Source organism: Eucyclogobius newberryi, unplaced genomic scaffold, assembly GCF_026437365.1.
Source record: "Eucyclogobius newberryi isolate DKJ021-1_F unplaced genomic scaffold, fEucNew1.0.hap1 SCAF_9, whole genome shotgun sequence".
NCBI classification, from domain to species: Eukaryota; Metazoa; Chordata; class Actinopteri; order Gobiiformes; family Gobiidae; genus Eucyclogobius; species Eucyclogobius newberryi.
Window position 1 is genome coordinate 18,282,968 of NW_027316532.1, and position 27,758 is coordinate 18,310,725.

At 46.8% G+C, this 27,758-nt stretch overlaps 1 protein-coding gene across 1 annotated transcript; it reads left to right on the forward strand.

Moving 5' to 3' along the window:
* The first annotated feature begins 364 nt into the window (after positions 1-364).
* On the forward strand, positions 365-27,438 carry hps3 (HPS3 biogenesis of lysosomal organelles complex 2 subunit 1). The gene is made up of 26 exons (XM_072438118.1): positions 365-602; positions 2,358-2,453; positions 3,565-3,636; positions 4,754-4,847; positions 5,422-5,495; positions 7,194-7,427; positions 7,544-7,610; positions 7,679-7,746; positions 8,369-8,486; positions 8,585-8,735; positions 9,204-9,286; positions 10,486-10,660; positions 12,101-12,182; positions 13,640-13,797; positions 14,294-14,395; positions 16,004-16,112; positions 16,793-17,154; positions 18,236-18,413; positions 19,795-20,028; positions 20,890-21,087; positions 22,489-22,686; positions 22,754-22,858; positions 23,449-23,655; positions 26,005-26,092; positions 26,983-27,116; positions 27,306-27,438. Exons 2-25 carry the CDS (start codon positions 2,403-2,405, stop codon positions 27,108-27,110), a joined length of 3,336 nt encoding a protein of 1,111 aa, XP_072294219.1. The 5' UTR covers positions 365-602; positions 2,358-2,402; the 3' UTR covers positions 27,111-27,116; positions 27,306-27,438.
* Positions 27,439-27,758: the final 320 nt, after the last annotated feature.

Genomic DNA, 27,758 nt, shown 5'->3' on the forward strand with positions numbered 1-27,758 from the left:
CTTTAGAATGTAACTAAAATTTTACATATGCTGTTTTACTAATTTAATTTATATATTTTAATTTTTTTACACAAGAATATGCATTATTATTTGCCTAAACATTCTACAAACAAATCCCCATAATGACCTGGTGAAATAATGTTGTTTGAATTATTTTTAAATGTATTAAAAATAAAAAACTAATCAGAACAAGCACATGTTTATGAGTATTTACAACAGCGTAAACCGTTTTAACTCGGTTGCTGTCAATCCGCCAGGCCCCTCCTCCGTTGCCTCAGAAACCAGCTACAGTAGCCAATCAGAGCGCGCGCGTTGCGGGACGGGGGCGGGCGCTTCCGTGTTGTGACGCTCGCTTCCCGTGGTTCGGTGCGCGATCGATAAACTTCAAGTAAATCGCGTTCTGAGGCTAAAAAAGTATCAAAATTAACATAAATATGACGCGGAGTTCACTTTGCTCGTATTCCGACAAGTTCTGCGCGTTTTAGAAGCGAATAATGACGAACAAATGAGAAGAAACGGGGGAAAGAGAAGCCGCTCATGTGATATCGATTATCAACGTCCACGGGACACGGCCACAGCCCCGACGCGGTCCGCCAGAACCGGTGAGAAACAACTTTACCGACGATAACACCGCGTCAAAGAGCCAGAAAAGAGTCAGAATGTGGCAGCAGTCTGCGCATTTGAGCAGAAAAGAGCCAGAATGTCGCTGCAGACTGCGCATTTGAGCGGAAAAGAGCCAGAATGTGGCTGCAGACTGCGCATTTGAGCGGAAAAGAGCCAGAATGTGGCTGCAGACTGTGCATTTGAGCAGAAAAGAGCCAGAATGTGGCTGCAGACTGTGCATTTGAGCAGAAAAGAGCCAGAATGTCGCTTCAGACTGTGCATTTGAGCGGAAAAGAGCCAGAATGTGGCTGCAGACTGTGCATTTGAGCAGAAAAGAGCCAGAATGTGGCTGCAGACTGTGCATTTGAGCGGAAAAGAGTCAGAATGTGGCTGCAGACTGCGCATTTGAGCGGAAAAGAGCCAGAATGTGGCTGCAGACTGCGCATTTGAGCGGAAAAGAGCCAGAATGTGGCTGCAGACTGTGTATTTGAGCGGAAAAGAGCCAGAATGTGGCTGCAGACTGTGCATTTGAGCGGAAAAGAGCCAGAATGTGGCTGCAGACTGCGCATTTGAGCAGAAAAGAGCCAGAATGTCGTACCATGATATTCGGACAATTGTTTAATGCATTCTTAGTCGCATGTTTTTTCAAATGTTTTGACAGTTCAGTTGTGGAAATACTGCAAAGAACACTTCAAACCAGTGGTGAAAGAAGTACTATTCAATTGTACAGAATTGATGTATTATTGTGTTTTAACAAATGTAGCCAACGTTGGTGAACTAGACCAGAGGTTCTCTAAATGTTAAAGGTTGAATGGACTATTTATTTTGGCCCAAATCTGAGTCTTATTTCCTCGTGGCGTGGACTGCCGATTAGTCCTGCCACGTATCAATCATAAAACACACCTACCGCTCACCTGCAGCCGCGTGTGGCTCGTCCCCACGTTTCCGCGTGTCTAAGCGCATTGATCTATCATAATATAGTTCCCTCATTGTACAGGACAAAATGAAGATGGAGAAAGACAGTTCGAGCTGACTCAGAAGAAGAGGGAAATCTACCGGAGACGAGAGATGCGCTGCGATCCGTCGCTCTAATAAACAAACGCACGTGTGTGTTGTATCAGTCTGCACGGGGGAGTGGCATGCGCACTTCCGCCTGAGCTCTCAAATCGCTGAAAAATCGTCCATTGCGCCTTTAAGTCCCACTTCTAAATGAAATTGTGATCATTTCAAGTGGCAAAACATTTAAAATCAGGTTTAATTGTGTTTATTTGAGTGGCTTGTTAAGTCATTGCAATATTCACCAAAATATACAGTTTTCAATAAAACAAATACATGACATACACTATCTTAATTATAAAATCAACATGTTCCAAGTCATCTCGCGACCCACACTTTGCAAACCACTGAACTAGACACTCAAAATTACCACATATTTACAAATTACACTTAAAATAATGGATAATTAAATGGAAGAACCTTTTAAAGCTGCACAAAATATCGCAAATGTATTGATATTGCAATATTCTTAAATTAAAATGTTGAAAAAGCTGATTATATTCCTCATTATTCAGGTCAAATTAGCCTTGATATAGTCTGTTTTTTCTCCCTCTGAAGAGTTTGATGCTCAGGCTTGAATATACTGTATCTTTGTGTTAATAAAACTGAAATTATTCTGTAAAAAGTATGTATTACAATAGTCTACTACAGCTTTATTGCATTACGTAATCATTTCCAACATTTTCCTCCTTTTCCAGTCCATAAGACCCTCTAGATCGTCCTCCTCACTGATCGCCGTGACGATGGTGCACGTGTACAACTGTCATCCCTTTTCCTCGCAGCAGATTGTCCAGGTAACGAGGGCGGAGCTGCGTGTGGGGTAGGGCTAGAGCTATCGATTATTTTAGTAATCGATTAATCTATCGATTTTTTCTTCGATTAATCAATGAATCGGTTAATTTTTTTGTACAATCCGTAAACCATTTAAAAGCATATTAAATCTTTTTTTTAAATAAACGTTATAGTTCATTGTAATAAACAAATAACAAATTGAGTTTCTGCCTAAAAAAACAAACATTTTATTCTTAATTTCACATAAGTTTGTCCCCAGAACGGCAACATTTTTCTTCAGTCCAAAGTGTTCTGTTTGTATATAAAGAATAATATTAAAAAGAATATATATAAAGGGCTAATTAACTTGTCACCAGACTGTTTTTTCACAGTTACAGTATGAATTCATTTGCGTTTCTGTCACATAACTTAAAATAAGACATTTGTTTGTAAAACATTGTGTATGGGACAGTGATGCTGGTGTTTTGAGCGGTGGCTCTACATTTTGTATTTTGTCACTTTACGGCGTTGGCTCAGTGTCATCGCGGACTATCTGTTTCACATCAGATTATTATAACACGGTCGTGCTCCTCCTGCTGTTTCCATGGATGTATTGGCTGTTTCAAGGCGCCGCAGACGAGCGTGTGGCATGTTTGAAATGTACGAGTGAGACTGGGAAGCAGAGTGTGGGGAGTCCGCGGTGAGGACGGCTGGGGCGGGCGGGACGCGGGTGCTGGGGCGGGTGGCGCGCGGAACTAGTTGTGGTGGTTAGAGCGGCAGCTCGCGGCACCGCGCTCTTTTACACATACAACTCTTCCCGGTCGCACCTATAATAGATCCATGAGTCGCACTCGTGAGTTTAAAACACGCCGCTCTCTCTGTTGTGCTTCAGCAACCTCAGGAAGACGCTCCGTGGGAAACAAAAGCGCCACAAGTCGTTCCGTGCGCTCCGTGCGCCACAGATTCACGTGTTTTTAATAAAATATGTAAATTAAACGAAGCATCGAATCAATAAAATAATAATCAAAGCTTTTTTGTAATCAAATTATTCGATTAACTCGAATAATCGTTGCAGCCCTAGTGTGGGGTGAGGCCTCGGCGTTTGTCTCCAGGGTTACCGCTTGGTGTTTGCAGGTGGAGCAGGAGCCCGGCCTGGTGTGCTGCGGAGGCGGAGCTCTGTTCGTCGTGGCAACGGGCGGATGCAAGGCCAGTTATTCACACAGATCTGAGCAAATGTGTCATAATCATGAAGTATTTAGACGGCTTTAGGATTTCTAATATCCATCCATCCATCCATCCATTTTCTGCCGCTTTATCCGGGGCCGGGTCGCGGGGGCAGCAGTCTGAGCAGGGATTCCCAGACTTCATTCTCCCCAGACACTTCCTCCAACTCCTCCGGGGGGATCCCGAGGCGTTCCCAGGCCAGCCGAGAGACATAGTCTCTCCAGCGTGTCCTGGGTCTTCCCCGGGGCCTCTTCCTGGTGGGACATGCCTGAAACACCTCCCCAGGGAGGCGCCCAGGAGGCTTCCGGAACAGATGCCCGAGCCACCTCAGCTGGCTCCTCTCGACGTGGCCGAGCTCCTCACCTTATCTCTAAGGGAGCGCCCAGCCACACGGCGGAGGAAACTCATTTCGACCGCTTGTATCCGCGATCTTGTTCTTTCGGTCACTACCCAAAGCTCATGACCATAGGTGAGGTCAGAACGTAGAGCGACCGGTAAATAGAGAGCTTTGCCTTTCGGCTCAGCTCCCTCTTTACCACAACGGTCCGATGCAGCGACTGCATCACTGCAGCCGCTGCACCGATCCGCCTGTCGATCTCACGCTCCATCCTTCCCTCACTCGTGAACAAGACCCCGAGATACTTGAACTCCTCCACTTGGGGCAAGGACTCCCCACCCACCTGGAGAGGGCAAGCCACCTTTTTCCGGTCGAGAACCATGATCTCGGATTTGGAGGTGCTGATTCTCATCCCAGCCGCTTCACACTCGGCTGCAAACAATCCCAGTGCATGTTGCAGGTCCGGGTTTGATGGAGCCATCAGGACAACATCGTCTGCAAACAGCAGAGATGAGATCCTGTGGTCCCCAAACCGGACACCCTCCGACCCCTGACTGCGCCTAGAAATTCTGTCCATAAAAATTATGAACAGAACCGGTGACTATTTTCTAACTTAGATTTCTAATATAACTAAATAAAATGTAATGTTCTATATTTATTGCCTAAGGTCAGAGAGTTTATCCACAAAGGTCACTCTTTTATGACCGTGACAGAACTGGTCAGCTGGAGCCTCAGACTGACCTGTGTGTTGTCATGACGCAGGTGGAGGCCTACGACCTGGAGCAGGACGCCTGTCCTCTCATCTGTCGCTTCGCTACCATGGGAACGGTGAAGAGCATCCGCCACAGCACCACAGGTTTGTGCATGTTCTTAAAGCTCCACCAGGGCTGATAGACCTCCTGCTGCTCCCCCTGCTCCTCCTGCTCCTCCTGCTGCTGCTCTTCCTGCTGCTCCTCCTGCTGCCCCTGCTCTTCCTCTTCCTGCTCCTCCTCTTGCTCCTCCTGCTCCTCCTCCCCCTCCTGCTCCTCCCCCTGCGCTTCCTCTTCCTGCTCTTCCTCCTCCTCGTGCTCCTCCTCCTCCTTGTGCTCCTCCCCCTGCTGCTCCTCCTCCTGCTCCTCCCCCTGCTCCTCCTCCTGCTCCCCCTGCTCCTCCTGCTCCTCCCCCTGCTGCTCCTCCTCCTCCTGCTCCTCCTCCCCCTGCTCCTCCTGCGCCTCTCTCTGCTCCTCCCCCTGCTCCTCCTGCTCCTCCCCCTGCTCCTCCTTCTTTCACAAGTTTACACGGCTGTGGAAGTTTAAAAAACATTGCTATAGAAATATTTGTCTACATTGTTATTATTTTCTCATGTAACCTCGATCTGAGTTTAAAGTTATTATTTATCACAAAATATTAATACCTCCAGAATATGTGTATGAACCTGCCTTCCTCATCAGGAGACTATTTGGTGACCATAGAAGAGAAGAACTCTGCCACGTACCTTAGAGCCTACACTAACTGGCGCTACCAGGTACTTCTAAACCTGACTGAGTTTAGTGCCTGACGTTGTTCTGGATTTTTGTTCTTGTTGTTCTGGATGATTGTTCTGGATGTATGTGCTTGTTGTTCTGGATGATTGTTCTGGATGTACGTTCTTGTTCTGGATGTACGTTCTTGTTGTTCTGGATGTGCGTTCTTGTTGTTCTGGATGATTGTTCTGGATGTATGTGCTTGTTGTTCTGGATGATTGTTCTGGATGTACGTTCTTGTTCTGGATGTACGTTCTTGTTGTTCTGGATGTGCGTTCTTGTTGTTCTGGATGTGCGTTCTTGTTGTTCAGGATGTACGTTCTTGTTGTTCTGGATGTACGTGCTTATTGTTCTGGATGATTGTTCTGGATGTACATGCTTGTTGTTCTGGATGTTTATTGTTATGGATGCTCGTGCTTATTGTTCTGGATGATTGTTCTGGATGTTTGTTGTTTTAGATGATTGTTCTGGATGCTCGTGCGTGTTGTTCTGGATGCACGTGCTTGTTGTTCTGGATGTTTGTTGTTCTGGATGCACATGCTTGTTGTTCTGGATGTTTGTTGTTCTGGATGCACGTGCTTGTTGTTCTGGATGTTTGTTGTTCTGGGTGCTCGTGCTTGTTGTTCTGGATGCTCGTGCTTGTTGTTCTGGATGTTGATTGTTCTGGATGTACGTTCTTGTTGTTCTGGATGTTTGTTGTTCTGGATGTACGTGCTTGTTGTTCTGGATGTACGTTCTTGTTGTTCTGGATGTTTATTGTTCTGGGTGTACATGCTTGTTGTTCTGGATGTTTGTTGTTCTGGATGTACGTGCTTGTTGTTCTGGATGTTTGTTGTTCTGGATGTACGTTCTTGTTGTTCTGGATGTTTATTGTTCTGGGTGTACGTGCTTGTTGTTCTGGATGTTTGTTGTTCTGGATGTACGTTCTTGTTGTTCTTGATGTTCATTGTTCTGGGTGTACGTGCTTGTTGTTCTGGATGTACGTTCTTGTTGTTCTGGATGTTTGTTGTTCTGGATGTACGTTCTTGTTGTTCTGGATGTTCGTTGTTCTGGATGTACGTGCTTGTTGTTCTGGATGTTTGTTGTTCTGGATGTACGTTCTTGTTGTTCTGGATGTTCATTGTTCTGGATGTACGTGCTTGTTGTTCTGGATGTACGTTCTTGTTGTTCTGGATGTTCATTGTTCTGGGTGTACGTGCTTGTTGTTCTGGATGTACGTTCTTGTTGTTCTGGATGTTTATTGTTCTGGATGTACGTTCTTGTTGTTCTGGATGTTTGTTGATCTGGATGTACGTGCTTGTTGTTCTGGATGTTTGTTGTTCTGGATGTACGTGCTTGTTGTTCTGGATGTTTGTTGTTCTGGATGTACGTGCTTGTTGTTCTGGATGTTTGTTGTTCTGGATGTACGTGCTTGTTGTTCTGGATGTACGTTCTTGTTGTTCTGGATGTTTGTTGTTCTGGATGTACGTTCTTGTTGTTCTGGATGTTTGTTGATCTGGATGTACGTGCTTGTTGTTCTGGATGTTTGTTGTTCTGGATGTACGTGCTTGTTGTTCTGGATGTACGTGCTTGTTGTTCTGGATGTACGTTCTTGTTGTTCTGGATGTTCATTGTTCTGGATGTACGTGCTTGTTGTTCTGGATGTACGTTCTTGTTGTTCTGGATGTTTATTGTTCTGGGTGTACGTGCTTGTTGTCCAGGCTGAGGAGAAGGCCCGAGTGGGCGTGCGCCTGTTGGGACACCTCCTGCGCGGGGCGTCGCCGCGAGGCGGAGTGCAGATGGAGATCATCGAGATCCCCATGTCCGAGCGGCCGGTGGCTGTGGCTTGTTGCTCAGTAACGGGGGACCTACTCGTCGCCTGTGAGAACACGCTGGTCCTGTTCAACCTGAAACTGCAAAACCAACAGAGCCCGGAAGGACACGCCCCATTATCGGTTACTTACGGTTTCATTTTCAGTCTTCCGCTAGCTGTTAACAAGCTTGTGTCATAGTGAATCGTCATGGTAACAGATGTATTCACCGCTCTTTAATGTTCTCTTCTGTTTTGCAGCGTCAGAATCAGCAGAACTGGCAGAACCCGGCGGTGAGCGACCAGCAGAGCTCCAACCATGGCCACGGTGAGTCAGAGGAACGCCAATATGTCACGGGAAACACACTGAAGAGTTTGTGCTTTGTCATTGTTCAGGAAGTGTTGCTGCTCTGGACTTCGACCGCGCTGTGATCCTGCACCTTTCTGCCATCAAAGCAATAAAGGTGAACATTCTTTCCACAGACCATTAAAGGACATTTATAAACCTGGAACTGGAGGTTAGATTCTTCTTCTTCTTCTTCTTCTTCTTCTTCTTCTTCTTCTTCTTCTTCTTCTTCTTCTTCTTCTTCTTCTTCTTCTTCTTCTTCTTCTTCTTCTTCTTCTTCTTCTTCTTCTTCTTCTTCTTCTTCTTCTTCTTCTTCTTCTTCTTCTTCTTCTTCTTCTTCTTCTTCTTCTTCTTCTTCTTCTTCTTCTTCTTCTTCTTCTTCTTCTTCTTCTTCTTCTTCTTCTTCTTCTTCTTCTTCTTCTTCTTCTTCTTCTTCTTCTTCTTCTTCTTCTTCTTCTTCTTCTTCTTCTTCTTCTTCTTCTTCTTCTTCTTCTTCTTCTTCTTCTTCTTCTTCTTCTTCTTCTTCTTCTTCTTCTTCTTCTTCTTCTTCTTCTTCTTCTTCTTCTTCTTCTTCTTCTTCTTCTTCTTCTTCTTCTTCTTCTTCGTCTTCGTCTTCGTCTTCGTCTTCGTCTTCGTCTTCGTCTTCGTCTTCGTCTTCGTCTTCGTCTTCGTCTTCGTCTTCGTCTTTGTCCTCCATCCCGGCTGTTCGTTTCATCTCCCTTTCTGCCTTTGACCTGCAGGTGGCACTGTGTGTAGGATACGTGGCTCTGCAGTCCGAGCTGGAGGTGTTGGTGCTGAAACTGGAAGCCTCAGATGATCCTTCACCGACTGAAGAGACGCCAGACCAGCTCCGACACGGTGAGCTCCTCATACTCTGTGGTACAAAGAGAGAGGGCTCCTCCAAAGCCCCGACAGAAATCTATGACGAATGAAAAACGATTGTCTCATTTGTGCAGACGATGGCGAAGAGCAGACGGACTTCTTTGTGTTGCCACGACACCAGGAGCTGCTGGGAGAGCGAGCGAAGAGCTGTGATGTTCACGTCAGTGTGGAGAAGACCGGGCTGGAGGACGGAGGACAGTGCGCCGTGTCCTATGTCCTCTTCAGGTCTTGCTACGTTTCCACAGTTTTCTCGCTCCGTTTCCACACAGTTTTCTCGCTCCGTTTCCACACAGTTTTCTTGCTCCGTTTCCACACAGTTTTCTTGCTCCTTTTCTACAGTTTCTCGCTCCGTTTCCACACCGTTTTCTCGCTCTGTTTCCACACAGTTTTCTCGATCTGTTTCCAGTTTTCTCGCTCCGTTTCTACAGTTTTCTCGCTCCGTTTCCTCACCCTTTTTCCTCGCTCTGTTTCCACAGTTTTCTCGCTCCGTTTCCATTCTGCCGAGCCAATTTCAAACATGTAATAAACTGGTTCATCGTTTGTGGATTTCCATACGTTTTCAGACATAAATAATGAGAGAGACTTGTGACACTTTCTCCGACTGCTTCTTTAACCTTTATCCCTCAGGTCTATCACTCGCCCCAGTTACCATGGTTACCACAGTTGTGTTCACGTCAACTCTCTCCTCTGCAGGCGCTTCTCTCCAGAGTTCTTCCAGGGCTGTAACGTGGACGAGACGCAGATCCACTCGCTGCAGTTTCACCCTCTGTTTCTCGGTGAGATCTGCGTTTTCCCGCTCGCTTTAGAGAGTTTATTTCATTAGTAACATTTGTGCCTGCTGTAAAAGTGGGATAAATCTAGTTAATGTCTTGCTAATCTTGTTTTTGGCCTCATGCTTCTGAAGTATCACAATATTTAAACGATACCACTCATACAAAGATCAAAATGTGAAAAAATGAACACAAATGTAAAGTTTTTCTGCTTTACTAGGCAGCGTAACCACAAAAAAACAAAGAAAATATGCAGTATTTGATGGAATTTATGAACAACTATATTTATTATGTTTTTTATAGGTGATCACCATATTAGTTTATTTCGTTCGTAACATTTGTGCCAGCTGTAAAAGTGTAATAACTATAATTTTAACGCTTTAACGTTTGGCCCCTTGATTCTGAAGTATCACATTACTTAAACTTGCCACTATTGTGCTGAAAAAAGCTAAGATATTTCTGATAAAAAGATCAACATTAAAAAAAAAAAATACAAATATAACTAAAAGTACTGTACTGTGGCAGCGTAACAGCAAAACAAATAAATTAAGCAGTATTTGATGGAATTTATGAACACAATTATAACGTTTTGTCATTCGAGATGTCGTTAGTTCCTCTTGTTTTGAACTCAACTGAAAAACTTTTACCCGAACACTTCTGGACTTGACTATTGGACTTACTGTGCCTTAATTTAATTTGTCCTTATTTATTTTTGTATTATTATTATCATTATTATTATTATTATTTGATATTATTTTTATCATTATTATATTTTTGTATTATTATTTATATTTTTATTTGTATTATTATTATTAATATATTTTTGTATTATTATTATTTACATTTTTTATTTTATTATTGTCATTATTATGATTATTTGTATGATTATTTTCTATTATTTTTGTATTTTTATTATAATTGTATTTGTTTATTATTTATTTTTGTTTCATAATTTATTTATTTTTAACGTAGCATTTTTATTAATTATTTATTTTCCTGTTTTAATTGTATATATATTCAAAACATTTCAAAACCTGAAATAAAAAAGAAAACGAGCTCTTCAAACCTCATTGGGACTCTTCTTGTTAAATAAATAAAGATGATGAATCCAGGAACAGACGTGTGTTGCGTGTTACAGCCACAGTTCACCTTTGTTCACCAGAAAACAACACAATAAAGAGTTCTTCACACGTCTCTTTGTCCAGGGCCCCGGGCGTCGCCAGCGGAGGACCCGGCCTGTGTCTTCTGCTTCTTCTCTCTGCCAAACGCCGGGTACTTGTACAGTCTGAAGGGCAGCGTGGAGCTGATCTCTGCCTACCAGTATCCAGAGAAGGTCCTGGAGGCCGTCCTCACCGACCACTTGCTCCACGTCGTGACCCGGTGAGAAACCAGCACAAGAATCGCCATGTGCAACGGGGAGAACAAGGAAAATACTTTAGATCTGGTTTCTTAAAATACGCTATGGACAAACAGAGTGGAATGATAATGATGATGCTGCGTTCCAGTTGTCTTTCGAGGTCAGATTTACAACATTTATATTACTGATATATACCATATGTCCAGATTATAAGTCGCACCAGCCAAAAAATGCATAATAGAGAAGAAAAAAAACATATATAAGTCTCACTGGAGTATAAGTCGCATCTGATAAAATCCAAAACTGCAATTTAAACTAATAACAGATTTGAGAACATGGTGAACAGGTGTACGTATGCTAACGCTAACACCTTCAGCTACATGACGCACAGACAACGAACTGTGGTAAGTGTCTGGTATGTTAACGTAATATATTAACAGTTACAGTGAACCCTCGTTTATCGCGGGGGTTACGTTCCAAAACGAACCCGCAATAGGCGAAATCCGCGAAGTAGATAACTTTTATTTTTTTACAGTTATTATACAATGAAATACTCCATAAAACATTGAAGCGCACGCGCGCTCTCACCGGCGTGTCCCGCAAGCTCACACGCGCGCTCTCACCGGCCTCGCAAACTTCAATTTGGCAAGCGGTTTTACGTACGTGTACATATTAATCCATAACGTTATTGACACACAGGTAGAGAAGACGTGGAGAGACTGTTTAGCCAATCAGAATGCAGAACACAATGCATGATGAAAATCTGCGAAGCAGCGAGACCGCGAAAAGTGAACCGCGTTATAGCGAGGATCACTATTCAGATAACTATAGCATAAAGAACATGCTAACAAGTTTACCAAAGCATCAGTATTACCCCAAATCACTAAATCCATTGAGTTCTTCTTCCTCTGTGTCACTTCTAAACAACTCCACAAACTCCAGAGGTAGAGGAAGTGCAGATTCTTCTTCTGCGTCACTTAGAGTCTAGAACGCCCTCTTGTGGTTGTCAGTGTGAAAATACTGAATAATATCATAAATAATGCTAATGTTACTAACGTCTACATGGAGCTAATGACAACTACGAAATTCACATTTGTAACGACATGTAATAACATTGTTCCGCTTGATAAATTAACTTAACTGGATATTTTTTCCAGTACACCCTGCGACGAGTTGGCCACTGTCCAGGGTGTACCCCGCCTAAGGCCCGAAGTCACTGGGATAGGCTCCAGTCACCCGCGACCCCGAAAGGGAACAAGCGGTAGAAAATGGATGGATGGATATTTTTTCCTGGTTGATTTGAGCCCTTCCTTGTTTTTAATTGTGTGACTCGAGTCGTCTCATTCCTTCCTCGATCGCTGAACCTTCCAAATCTAGTGCTGATCAAATCCTGAATCCTGAATCTTGAATCTTGTTTCCGTCCATAAACTGTTGTATTGCTCGTTGTTTTTGTGTGATTGTAGGAACGCCCTGCAGTGTTTCACTGTCCGCTGTGCAGCTCTTGCAGCCAGGATGGAGGACCCCTACATCGACACCACCATGAAGGTACGAGTGCTGTACCGCCAACACTCGCACACTCGCACGTGCAGCGGGCGTCCAGCAGGGGGTCCCAACACCAGCCGTATACAGGAGCACGGATGGAGCCGATCGAGCCGTGTGCTGGAGGTCGATAAGACGTGAATCATTCTAAAAACACTGCATTAATCAGTGGTTTGATGGTGCCACCTAACCCTAACCAGACCTTTTCCAGATTCCTTTATCTCAGGTCGGTCTCTCACCAAAAGGACTATAATTAAGTGTAGTATGTCGGTGTAATCCCTCATTCGTCCAGGCGTGTTCCATAGTAGAAAAAGCTTCAGTTGTAGTCATCTGGACTCAGTTTGAAAAAGTAGACGTTTCGACTCTCATCCAAGAGTCTTTGTCAATAACAGAATTTAGGTCGAGAACTCCGATATTAATACTGTTCTGTGGTAAGACCCGCCCATTGGGAGGAGCCTTCCTGAAGTAGAAAGAGTTGTTTGTTTCAACAGAAACTCCCCCCTTGTATCTACCGAGCTAGCCTATTCAGAATCTTAACGGGCTATTAGAGTCCTCTTTTGTCTTAGTGAGACCCTGGCTCAACCACCCTGAGTACCTGATTAGCATCTGAATGTCCTGGTCCTTTACCTTTCCAGGGGTTCAGTAACCCATTATAAATAACAGGAAGATTAAACCTAAGCCCTCCATTTCTGTTTAAAGAAGGTCTTTCTTTTTTAACAAAAATAGCTTCCTTAACTCCTCTTTCAAACCATCTTTTCTCCCTGCTTAAAACCTTCACCTCACCGTCTTCAAACGAGTGAGGTGAAACAAACAACTCTTTCTACTTCAGGAAGGCTCCGCCCAATGGGCGGGTCTTACCACAGAACAGTATTAATATCGGAGTTCTCGACCTAAATTCTGTATTGACAATGACTCTTGGATGAGAGTCGAAACGTCTATTTTTTCAAACTGAGTCCAGATGACTACAACTGAAGCTTTTTCTACTAAGTGTAGTATGGAAAAGGATTTTATAAAGTATTTCTCAGGATAATAATATAATCCTGAGAAATACTTTATGAAATCCTTATGAGCCCATTATGAGCCCATTATGAGCCCATTATGACCCCATTATGAGCCCATTATGAGCCCGTTCACAAAGGCCCGAGAGCCAAAATGTACATGTCAGAGGGCCACGTTTAGTCCCTGGGCCATAGTTTCAGAGTTAATGTAGGTCCGTGTGTGTCTTCCTTTTATACGTTATTTTTATAAGATAACTTATAAAAACACTTTTGTAAAAAAAAAAAAACTCTTATCCTCTTAATACAAATAATAATAACACTCTTATTTGCAGCTGTTATATGGACAGAATGGTCGTTTTGCTTATTTCCTTTTCTACTTTTTATATTGACAGTGATCGTCTTATACTGTATTTCCTGGTGTGTGTGTGTGTGTGTGCGCGTGTGTGTCTGTGTCCATGTGTCTAGGCATGTCCCCCGTGTAGCCTGGACGTGTGCGCTCTCCGGATGCAGTCGTTCATCGGCCTCAGATCGATCTGCGTCTTCGGCCGCCGCGTGGTCCTCCTCTCACGTACCGACGGCGACGCCTGCGAGGCGCACGAACGCACGCCCCAGCGGCGAGGCCTGTGAGACACGCTTTTCTTTCACATCACCGCTTCATAACGGACAGATACGCACCGGTGAAAATAACATCGCAGGACGTTTTCTAAAGCGGCGGTTATTTCCAACCAAATATGCCTTTCCAAGTGACAAATTCACTAGAAAATTTGAGAAATATTCCTTTTTTGGACACTTTTTTGGAAGTTTACACTGCACTACGAGTTTATTCATTCATTACAAACTCTTTTTGCAGCTTTTAGTAAAACATTTTTACAAAAGACAGTATACACAATATTATAATGCAGCATTTCTCCAAAATAACAATTGCCAATTAGCACTTTACACAATTTAGGGCTGCACAATATGCTTCTGTCATTCAAACTTAAACTTCTAGATCATTTTAAGCCCGACAAGAACATTAAACCTCTCTGTTAATGTCTCGTCCCGCCCATAACCTTCCGATATGTCTCGCCGCCGTTGCGTCGCTGCCAGTCGTGTAAATCCTTGTGTTGTGATTTTTAGCGAGTTGAAAGAGCACACCAAGCTGACGGGCATTTTCCTGGCGGTGGGAATTGACCCCACGACCTCGCCCGCTCTGGAAAGTCTCCTGGCACGCCCCTTTTTGTAAGACGGAGCCGAACCTTCCCACTCACCCGCACCCCCCCGCCCCTGCCGCCGCCCCTGCCGCCGCCGCTGCCCCGACCGCTGTCACCTCCAAACTGAGCTGCCACAAACTACTACTACACAAACGTTCACAGCAAATACATCAGAACAAGCAGAGCTACAACGTCACAGCTGTCTGTATTAAGACTGGGATCAGCGATTCCTGCTGAGGGCACGACAGCACCGCCCACTGGCCTTAAGGAGAACTGCTTCAGGATGTGGCTTTTTGCCCACTCCACAGGGCAGCTAAGCATGACATCTGCACACTAATGATTTTGGGAGAGATCCTCAATTCTGTTCAAGGTTTTCATTTCCTTTACTGACTCTTTGTAGAACCAGCAGATAAAAGCAGGTTAAAAAACGCTCAATAAAGGAATGATAAACGTTAGAAAGTAAAAGGTTTGGGCACATTAAAGGGATTAGATAGAAGAATTAGTAATACGTTTTGATATTTTTGCTGTCATTGTCAGACTCTTTTTTTTTTTTTTTTATTGTAGAGCTTCTTAGGAGGTTTAATAGAAACGGTTTCAAAGGTTTGACTGCCACCCATCCGTCATTTTCAATCTGAAGGTACTAGTCTGAGAAGATGGAACGTACACTGCTACTGCTTCTCCTCCACCAGGATCTTCACTTGTTGTGCCGTTTCGCCCGTCGCTGCTTCTAAGCACCAGATTAATCTGTCATTGGCTTGATTTCTGTCATGGTTTTAGTAAAGCGTTGTAGACAGAAGGGAGATCGCACTATAATCCTCTTCTTTTCACACTTCTTCACTCCACCCCTTCCCTCTGCTTGAATCCTGCTCGTCACGTCTTCAGAGGAGTGGAACGTGGCTTTAAGGTGAAAGTAGAAGACGTAAAACCCTTCTGGGTTCATACGGTCTTTTGTGCACTGGTGGTTTGGTTCTCCCAGTGTTCATCTTGCAGTCTTCTTCACTGCATTTGAAGAGTCTGTTTTTGTGTGAGCATCATGTCCTAGGGATGAACCAGTTTCTATTCTAGCATGTGGCTGGTTACACGGGAATGTCACGCTGTCTAAAGACTCTTCCGTGGATCCCTTCTGTACTTGTTTTGTCGTTTTTCTTTTAGCTTGCAGATGGCAGTCAAAACATTTCGACAGTTCAAAAACCGTGTCCCGATCTTCCATTCAAAACCTTTTTTCTCATCAAATGTAAACACGTGTGAAAGAGCTTGTCCCGTTCCTACGAGCTGCGAAGTCAAACCGACTGGTATTTTGTCATTTTACGTAATTGAGCCAAGAACAGTTGCGTTTTAGTGTCATTTTTTGCAGCTCAGTTTAAAGGTGACAGCGTTTCCCTCTTTAGCTCCTAACCGTAGACAGTCTAACACGTCTAACACGCCTGGTGTGCAGTGCCTTAACTCGATAACTAACATGTGGACAGAACACGGAACGGCCACTATCACTGGAATGAATAAGAACACGAAGATGAACTAAGAATTCAAAACCGTTCTTTAACTTCTGTCAAAAACCCCGAGCCCCATGTTGTAGCAGACACTTTATGTCCCTCGGTGCGCAGTGTGGATATGATCTCTGTTTGACCTCTGACCTCAGGAGCAGGAAGTGGGCCGCGTCGACGCCCAAAGAGCCGAGTGCCGGCGGTCACGGCTGGAACCTCTACGTGGTCAACGCCGTGACGCCGATCGAGCTGTACCAGGAGATGGTAATGACCACGACAGACAAACGAATACAAACTCAAAGTGACGAACACAAAACAAGAGGGATCATAATGTAAATGATATTAAACATAAACAAAGCAGCAGGACGTCAAGAAAACGTCTCGTTCAGAGTTAATCACCAACTGGGGGGAGAATAGACCAAGTTTACTACGGCACTGATTTTGAGCTTGAGACATCCGGTGTATTCCCCTTGATGGAAAAAAAGTAATTATGGAAATTAACCAGTCAAATTCAACTTGTGTTTCCTGCTCCCACTAGAGGGCGCCCTAGCACACTTAATACAATTCAGATCTGGCTCCAAAGCAGAGATACTTGACTTCTAGGCCTTGGGCTGAAGGTCTGGATCAAAACCCTCTTCAGACTCGGAGATTATTCTTATGTTTGCTCGAAATACAAAACACAAAATGTCTTTAAACTCAAGAATCAGGTTGGTCAGCAAAAATAGCTCCAGATGTATAAAAACATGCCATTTCCTGTTATGTTCTTGTGATTTGGGAGGCAAAACGTTTGACTTTAATATGAACTTTCATTAAGACATTTGAGTTGATGATCATAATAGAAGTTAAACCCATGATTTGAAGGTGTACTTTCTAAATACTGCGTGTCGAGAGGGGAATACTTGGGAATACTCTTAAGCTCGTACTGTGTGTTATTGTCATTGCAGGTTGAATACAGCCAGAGCTACTCGGAGGCAAACCCCCAGGCCCAGAGCCTTCGCCACCTGCTGAGTGAAGCCCACCTGCTCCTCCGGGCGTCCCTGCTCGCCCGCCCGCGCCTGGAGACGGAGGGGCGAGGACGGGAGAGGGAGGAGCCAGAGACGGAGGGACGGGGAGGAGAGAGTGAGGAGCCAGAGACGGAGGGACAGGAGAGGGAGGAGCCAGAGAGACAGGAGAGGGAGGAGCCACAGAGACCAGAGAGGGAGGAGCCAGAGAGACCGGAGAGGGAGGAGCCAGAGAGACAAGAGAGGGAGGAGCTGGAGGCCGCACTCCGGGAGAACTGCGCTCATCTGGGAGACTGTTTCAGCAGGTCACAAAACACAAACAAAGCGGGCGTACACTTAAAACAAATTACTTTACAACAGCAAACAATTACAAGTCAAGGTGGAATTGTAGTTAAATGAGTTAATTTACTCGAAATGTTTGTGAGAAGGAAGAAGACGGGCAAGTTTCAGTAAGCGTAAACTCCGCCCCTTGACCAGGTTTAATTCTTGCTCCTCAGACCAGTACTTTCAGAAAGGACAATGGTCTCATAAAGGTCCTGGAAGCGTCTAAAGCTTAAAAAACAACACATATTATGCAAAATTGACTTCTTTGAGCTTTTAACCACATTCCGACATAATCCCTCATCAAAAACACATCAGAAGTTGCACTTGAGAGCATTTTTAAATGTTGATAACACAAATAATGCATAATATTCATTCATTCAGGAGTGTTCCATCGCCGACATGTTCTTTCACTTTGTTTATTTGATTATTGTTGAGAATTAAATGTTTGAGTCGTTCAATTTTGGACTTCACGAAGCCCCACATGTACATTTAGTTATCGGCTATTAGTTATTAATAGATTCGTCTGCGTTTAAGTGCATTTGACTGCCGTCCTCGGCAACAGCGCAGGCAGACGCCATGCAAATCGCACTTGCAGACGGTATTTGCGTGTCTGAGCACACGAGTCTGAGGCTGTTGAGGAAACTGCAGTAAATCACTTCTTAGAGTTTCTCAAAAGGCTGCTACTTACTGTGTCTTTAGAAGTATATTTGTTTTTTTACTAAGGCTCAAAAATGTCAGAACAATTTTAGAGATTTACTGTGTTTTAATGAAATATCCAGAGACACTTGCTGAACTTTATGAACCATTATTCTCAGAGATTGGTTCCACAAACTTGCCATATCAATCTTTTTTTGCCCGTTTGCTTTATACATCCTCACAGACAAGATGTTGAACTTTGTGCCAGTTTTTGTTTCACGTGAACAGGCCCAGACATGACCGAGGTCAACAAATCTGCAATCTGACCGTTCAGCAGTGAAGTTCACCACAGAAAAAGTCTCGTAAATGTGCGTGTACTGTAGCTGCAGCTCATACGGGTGTTGTTGTGCACATTTCCGTCGATAGGGGGAGCCAGAGGGACTGCCACCTGGCCCTGCCGTACTACAGGATGTCCAGTCTGTCCATCCCCGAGGTCATGTCGAGGAACCGGCCGCACCCGGGCAGCCCGCGCTCCTACGGCCCCGGCTTCCTCTTCTACCTCAAGCACTGCCTCCTGGAGGAAACGCAGCAGGTTCTCCACCAGGTGAACAATCAACATGTCCTGAATATGGTTTGAATTCAGGGCCGCATGTGTCATTAAAATGCCGTCTTAAAGCAGAACTAACATATTTTCTTGACTATAAGTGGCACCTTTTTTCATAATTTTGGCCGGGGTGAGACTTATACTCCAGAGCGATTTATATGTGATATTATTCGTTATTTTCACACTGGCAACCACAAGAGGGCGCTCTAGGCTCTAAGCAACGCAGAAGAAGAATCTGCACTTCTTCTACCTCTGGAGTTTGTCGAGTTGTTTAGAAGTGACACAGAGGAAGAAGAATTCAATGGATTTAGTGATTTTGGGTAATACTGATGCTTTGGTAAACTTGTTAGATAAGATAAGATATTCCTTTATTGTCCCACATGGGGAAATTTCATTGGTGCAACGCAGGTAGATACAGAGGTAGATACAGAGGAAAAGAACAGATCACTTATAGGAAGTTTGAAAAACACTCTCAGTAGAAGATCTCTTATAAACAAAAACTCCTATAGACAAAACTTCCCATTTCCCAACAAGGGATGGAGGGGAAAAATAATAAAGATAAAATAAATAAATAAATAAATACCTTAGCATGTTCTTTATGCTATAGTTATCTGAATAACTGTTAATATGTTACGTTAACATACCAGACACTTACCACAGTTCGTTGTCAAAATGCGGATCCAAGTCAGTTAGACAGTGTTATTACGTTTGCAGTTCGTAAAGCGATGTCTGAGATTTAAAGGTGGTATGGACGATTTTTTTCAGCAAATTTTTAATCATATTTCCTCGTGGCGTGGATAAATCATTTGTCCTGCCACGTATCAATTATAAAACGCACCTACCGCTCACCTGCAGCCGCGTGCGGTTCGTTCCCACCTTTCCGCGTGCCTAAGCGCATGGATCTATCATAATATAGTTCCCTCAGTGTACGGGGCAAAATGAAGACGGAGAAAGACAGTTCGAGCTGACGCAGAAGTGGACAGAAATCTACGGGAGACGAGAGATGCGATGCGCTCCGTTGCGCTAATAAACAAACGCACGTGTGTGTTGTATCAGTCCACACGGGGGAGTGCGCATGCGCACTTCCGCCTGCGTTCTCAAATCGCCGAAAAATCGTCCATTGCGCCTTTAAGTTTTGCTTTTGTCACGTTGCCAGATAGAAAGAGCCAGGGTTTCTCAGGAGAGTTGTCTGGTTTTCTGCTCCGAGACAGCAGGGGCCGCCGACGGACGCCTGAAAATACATATTTAACCACCACAGATACTAAAAAAGATGAAATTTAGTTCTGCTTTAAAAGTGTAGCGTTATCTGGTCGAGGTGTTTCTTCCGCTGATGCTATTTTTCACCTGGAAAGTATACATATATTTATTTATTTTTATGTAGGATGCGGCGGACGAGGTCATAGACATCTTCAGCCAATCGGAGCCCTCGCAGCTGGTGGGCGTGTGCTCCAGCCCCATCATGGTCCACGCGAGCCCGGCCCGGACCCTGCAGACCCTCGGGCGTCTGGAGGACAGCGCCGGCGTTTCGGTCGCGCTCACCGTCACCATGGCGACGTTAGCGCTGCGCCTGGATGACCCGGAGCGCTACGGGCAGCTGATGGACCGACACTCCGAGGTGAAGGGGGACGGACGCTTTGATCACGCGCCATTGTTCGCTCTGACCTCGACAAAGCAACGCATTTTAAAGGTGTAACTTTTCTGGTGGAGGGCAAAAGAGAGTAGAACGTACCAGGAAAAGCGATGATATTTCACTGGAGACGAGCGGGCGACGGACCAGTTACGAGTAAAGTTACATCTTGTTTGGGCGTGTAGAAATAGGACCAGATAGAGGGAAAAAAAACTTCAAATTTATTAACAAAAAGTGACGTTTTGAGAGGCTGGCGAGGCTTGGTCCAGTCGTCAGGGCTCCGAACAGAAAAGCTAAAGCTAAAATGTTCTGTAGCTGATTTTTACCGTCTTTAAAAACATGAGGAATGGAACCAGTTAATTTTGAATAGTTTGCCGCGGTTCGAAGTTCAAACTGTCTCGCGTATTTTCACGTTAACGATGTCTAGCATGCTAACGATGACTAGCATGCTAACGATGACTAGCATGCTAACAATGTCTAACATGCTAACGATGACTAGCACGCTAACTATGTCTAGCATGCTAATGATGACTAGCATGCTAACGATGATGAATACGGACAGCACGCGGTGGTCTCATTTTGACCCAAAGAGCTTGATTATGGTTAAAAAAAAAAAGGTTTTAGAACTATGATTGTGTTCAGAGTTCCCGTTTCTAAAGATCTACGCTACACGTTTAGCAGTTTTTATGCAGAATTAGAGGAGAGATGTCGTCGTTTGCGGGGGAAATCACAGTAGGACGATCGTGATTGCAAAGGCGCCAAAACGCGAGAACGTAATGCTGCGTTGTGCCTCTAACGCACGGCGTGATATCCCGGCGTGTGTCCAGCTGTCGCCTTGTGCCTCCCCAGATGCTGCTGGTGTACGCGTTCATCGAGGAGCCGCGGCTGCTGCTCCACGGAGCCGGAGGGGCCCAGCACGCCGAGGCCCATCCCACCGCCCTGGCCCTGGAGATGGCCCGCACCCAGCCCGGGCTCCTGGTGGCGGCGCTGGTGGCCCTGCACGAGAACGGCAAAGTGACACTGGAACAGGCCAACCGCGTGTTCAAGGTGTGTGTGCGCGAGCTCAGGTCGCCTTGGGGACGAGGGGGACCAGACCAAACGAGACAAGGGACGAGGGGGACAGGACTGAACGAAACGAGGGACGAGGGGGGCTGGACCAAACGAGACATGGGCCGAGTAGTTGTTTTAAAGGAGTGTTAAGTTTAATATTGAGTGTATTGTCATTTAAGGAAACTATTCAAATGCAGCAGTTGTCTCTGTTCCTTCTGATTCACGCTTTTCCACAAATAAGTGTTAAAAATAAAGTGTGGCCACCAGGGGTTTAGCATGTTTTACATATAACGTGCTGTTAATTTTTCATAAGTAACCTGTACGTGACAATATTAAAGAAGATCTCTTTTCTTCTTGCAAGTAGTAGTATTTAAATAGCAGTGTTTAAAATAGTCATGGGGGAGGGTTTATTCCATTTTACTCTGTTTATTTGTGCCTTTATCATATGAAGATTGAGTTGGAATCTGGTCTTTTTTTGACGTTTTTAAGTCCATAAATGATCACCAGACTCGATATGGTCATTTCCTCTGCTTGCAGTAGATGGAGGAAGAGCATCACACTTGGACCTGGGAGGAACAGCCAAAGCAACATTTTAGCGCCTTTTTAATATCGTTAGGAGTTATTGTTGTTATTGTAGTCGTCGCCTGGAGTCGTTTGAAATAAGATCCAATTAACCAGGACATGTAGCAAGACTGTTTCTGCAGCAGCAAGAGATAAAGGTGCATGTAAACCGATACAAATGTGTGTGTGTCTGTGCGTGTGTGCGTTTGTGTGTTTGTGTGTGTGCGTTTGTGTGTGTGTGTGTGTGTTTGCATGTGCGTTTGCGTGTGTGCGTTTGTGTGTGTGTATTTGCATGTGCGTTTGCGTGTGTGTGTTTGCTTGTGCGTTTGCGTGTGTGTGTGTTTGCATGTGCGTTTGCTTTTGTGTGTGCGTTTGCGTGCGTGTGTTTGCGTGTGCATATGCGTTTGTGTGTGCATATGCGTTTGTTTGTGTGTGTGTGTTTGTGTGTGAGTGTTTGCATGTGCGTTTGCGTGTGTGTGTTTGCTTGTGCGTATGTGTGTGTGTTTGCTTGTGCGTTTGCGTTTGTGTGTGTGTGTTTGCATGTGCGTTTGCTTTTGTGTTTGCGTGTGTGTTTTTGCGTGTGCGTATGCGTTTGTGTGCGCGTTTGCGTGTGTGTTTGCTTGTGCGTTTGTGTGTGTGTTTGCGTGTGCGTGCGTTTGTGTTTGTGTGTTTGCTTTTGTGTGTGCGTTTGCGTTTGTGTGTGTGTTGTGTGTGTGTTTGCATGTATTTGCGTGTGCGTTTGCTTTTGCGTGTGTGCGTTTGCTTTTGTGTTTGTGTGCGCGTTTGCGCGCGTGTGTGTGTTTGCGTGTGTGTGTTTGTGTGCGTGTGCGTGTGCAGGAGCTGGGCCGTGAGCGCTGCCTGCAGGTGGACTTCTGGGAGGGCACACTGATGGCCTCGTCGCAGGAGCCGGTGATCCAGGAGCTGCTCTTCAGAGTGGCCTCCGTCTACGTGGAGCGGCTCACTCACACCAACCCGGACCCCAAGCTGTCGCACCCCGGCCCCGGCAAGCGGCCCCTGAAGAGCGCCGACGACCTGGTACGATGCCGCAGAGACGGGGCAGAGTGTCCGGTTTACTCATGTGTGTCTGTGAATCTTCCACCAGATTGGCTCCTGTTCTCACTTCGGGCCCCTGCATCCCTGGCTCTCCGTCCTCTGCCCTGTTCACATCACCAACTCCCAACACCAGGAGGCGCTGCACAAACTTCAGGTGAGGTTGTTCGGACTGTAACAAGCATTTTTTTTTGTCAGGCAGAAATTAATCGTTTTGTTTGACTCTAATTTACTTATTTTTAATGGTTTGTGTTTGTATTATTCAACATAAAACAGAAAGCACAAAGTCTTAGCTTCATTTAAACGCCAAGATCAAAGAGAAAACCCTCAATTTATGTGTTTTAACATTCTGAAATGTGTCCTAAAAAGGGTTCTTGGGCTTTTCTGGTGAAATATTGCTGGGTCACAAATGGGTTCGAGAGAGTTCTAGAGGGTTCCAGAGGGTTCCAGAGGATTCCCGAGGGTTTCAGAGGGTTCCAGAGGGTTCCAGAGGGTTCCAGAGGGTTTCAGAGGATTCCAGAGGGTTCCAGAGGGTTCCAGAGGTTCCAGAGAGTTCCATAATAAATAATTGAGATCATCTCCTTCCTCTGTTTAAAAGTCGGGGGCCCCAGCTTTAGGAAGGTGGAGAAGTGAATATTGTGGATAATGTTGCCCCCAAATCACGACTGCCCTTTTTAGATAACAGACGAATTGATGAGGTCCTGAATAAAGTTCACATTCTGCTGCATGTGCTTCTCTGCACCTCAGTCCCTCCTGTGCGGCCCCTCGCTCTACATCGGCTCCGTGGGGCCCCTCCTGGAGCAGATCTCCGAGGACACGCTGTGGGGCTTCAGCCTGCACCTGCTCTGTGCCACCAGGAGGGGGCACTACAACCACAGCATCGAGAAGCTGCTGGATCGCTGCCCTCAGGCCATCATCGCCTACGCCAACCACCACTTGCAAGACAGACACACGGTGAGGGCACAGACACACGGTGAGGGCACAGACACACGGTGAGGGCACAGACACACAGTGAGGGCACAGACACACGGTGAGGGCACAGACACACAGTGAGGGCACAGACACACGGTGAGGGCACAGACACACGGTGAGGGCACAGACACAAGGGCACAGACACAAGGGCACAGACACAAGGGCACAGACACACGGTGAGGGCACAGACACACGGTGAGGGCACAGACACGCGGTGAGGGCACAGACACGCGGTGAGGGCACAGACACGCGGTGAGGGCACAGACACGCGGTGAGGGCACAGACACGCGGTGAGGGCACAGACACGCGGTGAGGGCACAGACACGCGGTGAGGGCACAGACACAGGGTGAGGGCACAGACACACAGTTTGGGTAAACTGTGGCATTAATGTGTGTGTTTTTTCTGTCTTGTTCTTTCCTGTCACAGCTTTATGTTGCATCAGAGCTCATATGAACACATATTACACATACTCATAACTCTGAGCTGTCAGTTTGATGCATTGCTCTACATTTTTACACTACATTAACCCGGAAACATGACAATAAATGCAGCCAATTAAATGGAATCGTACCAGTTATTACAGCGGAATAATAACACAACAGAACCTTCTAAGTATTATGTATTAATTACTTAAATAATTAGTACATTTCAGTATTGCACCAGAAAAGTACACACACCGGGCACACACCGGGCGCACACACCGGGCGCACACACCGGGCGCACACACCGGGCGCACACACCGGGCGCACACACCGGGCTCACACCGGGCTCACACCGGGCTCACACCGGGCTCACACCGGGCTCACACCGGGCACACACCGGGCACATACAGGGCACATACAGGGCTCACACCGGGCACATACAGGGCTCACACCGGGCACATACAGGGCTCACACCGGGCACATACAGGGCTCACACCGGGTACATACAGGGTACACACCGGGCACATACAGGGCTCACACCGGGCACATACAGGGCTCACACCGGGCACATACAGGGCTCACACCGGGCACATACAGGGCTCACACCGGGCACATACAGGGCTCACACCGGGCACATACAGGGCACACACCGGGCACACACCGGGCACACACCGGGCACATACAGGGCTCACACCGGGCACACACCGGGCACATACAGGGCTCACACCGGGCACATACAGGGCTCACACCGGGCACATACAGGGCTCACACCGGGCACATACAGGGCTCACACCGGGCACATACAGGGCTCACACCGGGCACATACAGGGCTCACACCGGGCACATACAGGGCTCACACCGGGCACATACAGGGCACACACCGGGCACACACCGGGCACACACCGGGCACATACAGGGCTCACACCGGGCACACACCGGGCACATACAGGGCTCACACCGGGCACATACAGGGCTCACACCGGGCACATACAGGGCTCACACCGGGCACATACAGGGCTCACACCGGGCACATACAGGGCTCACACCGGGCACATACAGGGCTCACACCGGGCTCACACCGGGCACATACAGGGCTCACACCGGGCACACACCGGGCACATACAGGGCTCACACCGAGCACACACCGGGCACACACCGGGCACACACCGATCACACACCGGGCACACACCGGCTCACACCGGGCACACACCGGGCACATACAGGGCACACACCGGGCACATACAGGGCTCACACCGAGCACATATAGGGCACACACCGGGCACACACCGGGCACATACAGGGCTCACACCGGGCACATACAGGGCTCACACCGGGCACATACAGGGCTCACACCGGGCACACACCGGGCTCACACCGGGCTCACACCGGGCTCACACCGGGCTCACACCGGGCTCACACCGGGCTCACACCGGGCACACACCGGGCACACACCGGGCTCACACCGGGCTCACACCGGGCACACACCGGGCACGCTCACACTCGTCTTCTTTGGTCTGAGCCGTCTCTGGGTCACAAGGTCACAGCTCCGGTGAATGGCATGTTCAGATGAGGAAGTGTTCCAGCGGCGCAGCCTTGACGGGAACTGCAGTGGATAAACCTGTCACTCAACCTCTGTGGAAATACAGAGGTTGGCATTCCAATGTCATTATTTGGCTCGCAGTTTAGTTTAATAAGAAATATTTTTAAAACAAACTAGTGAAAAGGACAAAACAGAGGAACTATCTTTGGGATGTGCTGTTGGCACCAATGAAGACCATGATGAGCAATTATATGACAAATATGTATAAATATGAACAGTCCACACTGCTAATATCACACATAAGCACATGTTTGTAGCATTAACATGAGCAGGTTCTTTTCATCACTGATACGATCCTTGTGTTTCAGGCTTTGTGGTGGCAGAAGCTCCTGCCGGAGTTATGCAGTCGAGCCAGAGGAGCCATGGACAACAGCATCCTGCTGGCTGCTTTACAAGGTCTGTGCCATGTCTGTGCCATGTCTGTGCCATATGTGTCTGTGCCATATGTGTCTGTGCCATGTCTGTGCCATATGTGTCTGTGCCATATGTGTCTGTGCCATATGTGTCTGTGCCATGTCTGTGCCATGTCTGTGCCATGTGTGTCTGTGCCATGTGTGTCTGTGCCATGTGTGTCTGTGCCATATGTGTCTGTGCCATGTCTGTGCCATATGTGTCTGTGCCATGTCTGTGCCATATGTGTCTGTGCCATATGTGTCTGTGCCATGTGTGTCTGTGCCATGTGTGTCTGTGCCATGTGTGTCTGTGTCTGTGTTTCTGTGGCATAATGTGTCTGTGGCAGACTGTACCCTGTAGCCTGTAGACTGTAGGCTGCAGCCTACAGGCTACAGTCTGTAGGCTGTAGGCTGCAGACTGTACCCTGTAGCCTGTAGCCTGTAGGCTGCAGCCTACAGGCTACAGGCTGTAGGCTGTAGGCTGCAGCCTACAGGCTACAGGCTGTAGGCTGTAGGCTGCAGCCTACAGTCTGCAGGCTGTAGCCTGTAGGCTGCAGCCTACAGGCTACAGGCTGCAGCCTACAGTCTACAGTCTGTAGGCTGCAGCCTACAGTCTGCAGGCTGTAGCCTGTAGGCTGCAGCCTACAGTCTACAGGCTGTAGGCTGCAGCCTACAGTCTACAGGCTGTAGGCTGTAGGCTGCAGCCTACAGGCTACAGGCTGTAGGCTGCAGCCTGCAGGCTGTAGTCTGTAGACTGTAGGCTGCAGCCTACAGGCTACAGTCTGCAGGCTGTAGGCTGTAGGCTGCAGACTGGACAGTGAAGTGTCAAGGTCTTGAGTTCAGCCTCATTCACGGAGCAGAAATACTTCCACTAATGTATTTCTGTGACTATAGAGACGCTGGTGGTGGTTTCCATGGAGACGAGTCCAACAGAGTTCCTGGAGCTGATCCCAGACGACGGCACCGCTGCGTACTTTGTTCCTCACCTGCTCACCTGCACCCAGAGGCCCCTGAACGTCTGAACACACCTGCACCCAGAGGCCCCTGAATTTCTGAACGTACCTGCACCCAAAGGCCCCTGAACATCTGAACGTACCTGCACCCAGAGGCCCCTGTACGTCTGAACTGCACCCAGAGGCCCCTGTACGTCTGAACTGCACCCAGAGGCCCCTGTACGTCTGAACTGCACCCAGAGGCCCCTGTCCGTCTGAACATACCTGTACCCAGAGGCCCCTGAACGTCTGAACACACCTGCACCCAGAGGCCCCTGAATGTCTGAACGTACCTGTACCCAGAGGCCCCTGAACGTCTGAACACACCTGCACCCAGAGGCCCCTGAACGTCTGAACACGCCTGCACCCAGAGGCCCCTGATCGTCTGAACACACCTGCACACAGAGGCCCCTGAACACACCTGCACACATAGGCCCCTGAACACACCTGCACACAGAGGCCCCTGAACACACCTGCACACAGAGGCCCCTGAACACACCTGCACACAGAGGCCCCTGAACACACCTGCACACAGAGGCCCCTGAACACACCTGCACACAGAGGCCCCTGAACACACCTGCACCCAGAGGCCCCTGAACGTCTGAACACGCCTGCACCCAGAGGCCCCTGAACACACCTGCACACAGAGGCCCCTGAACACACCTGCACACAGAGGCC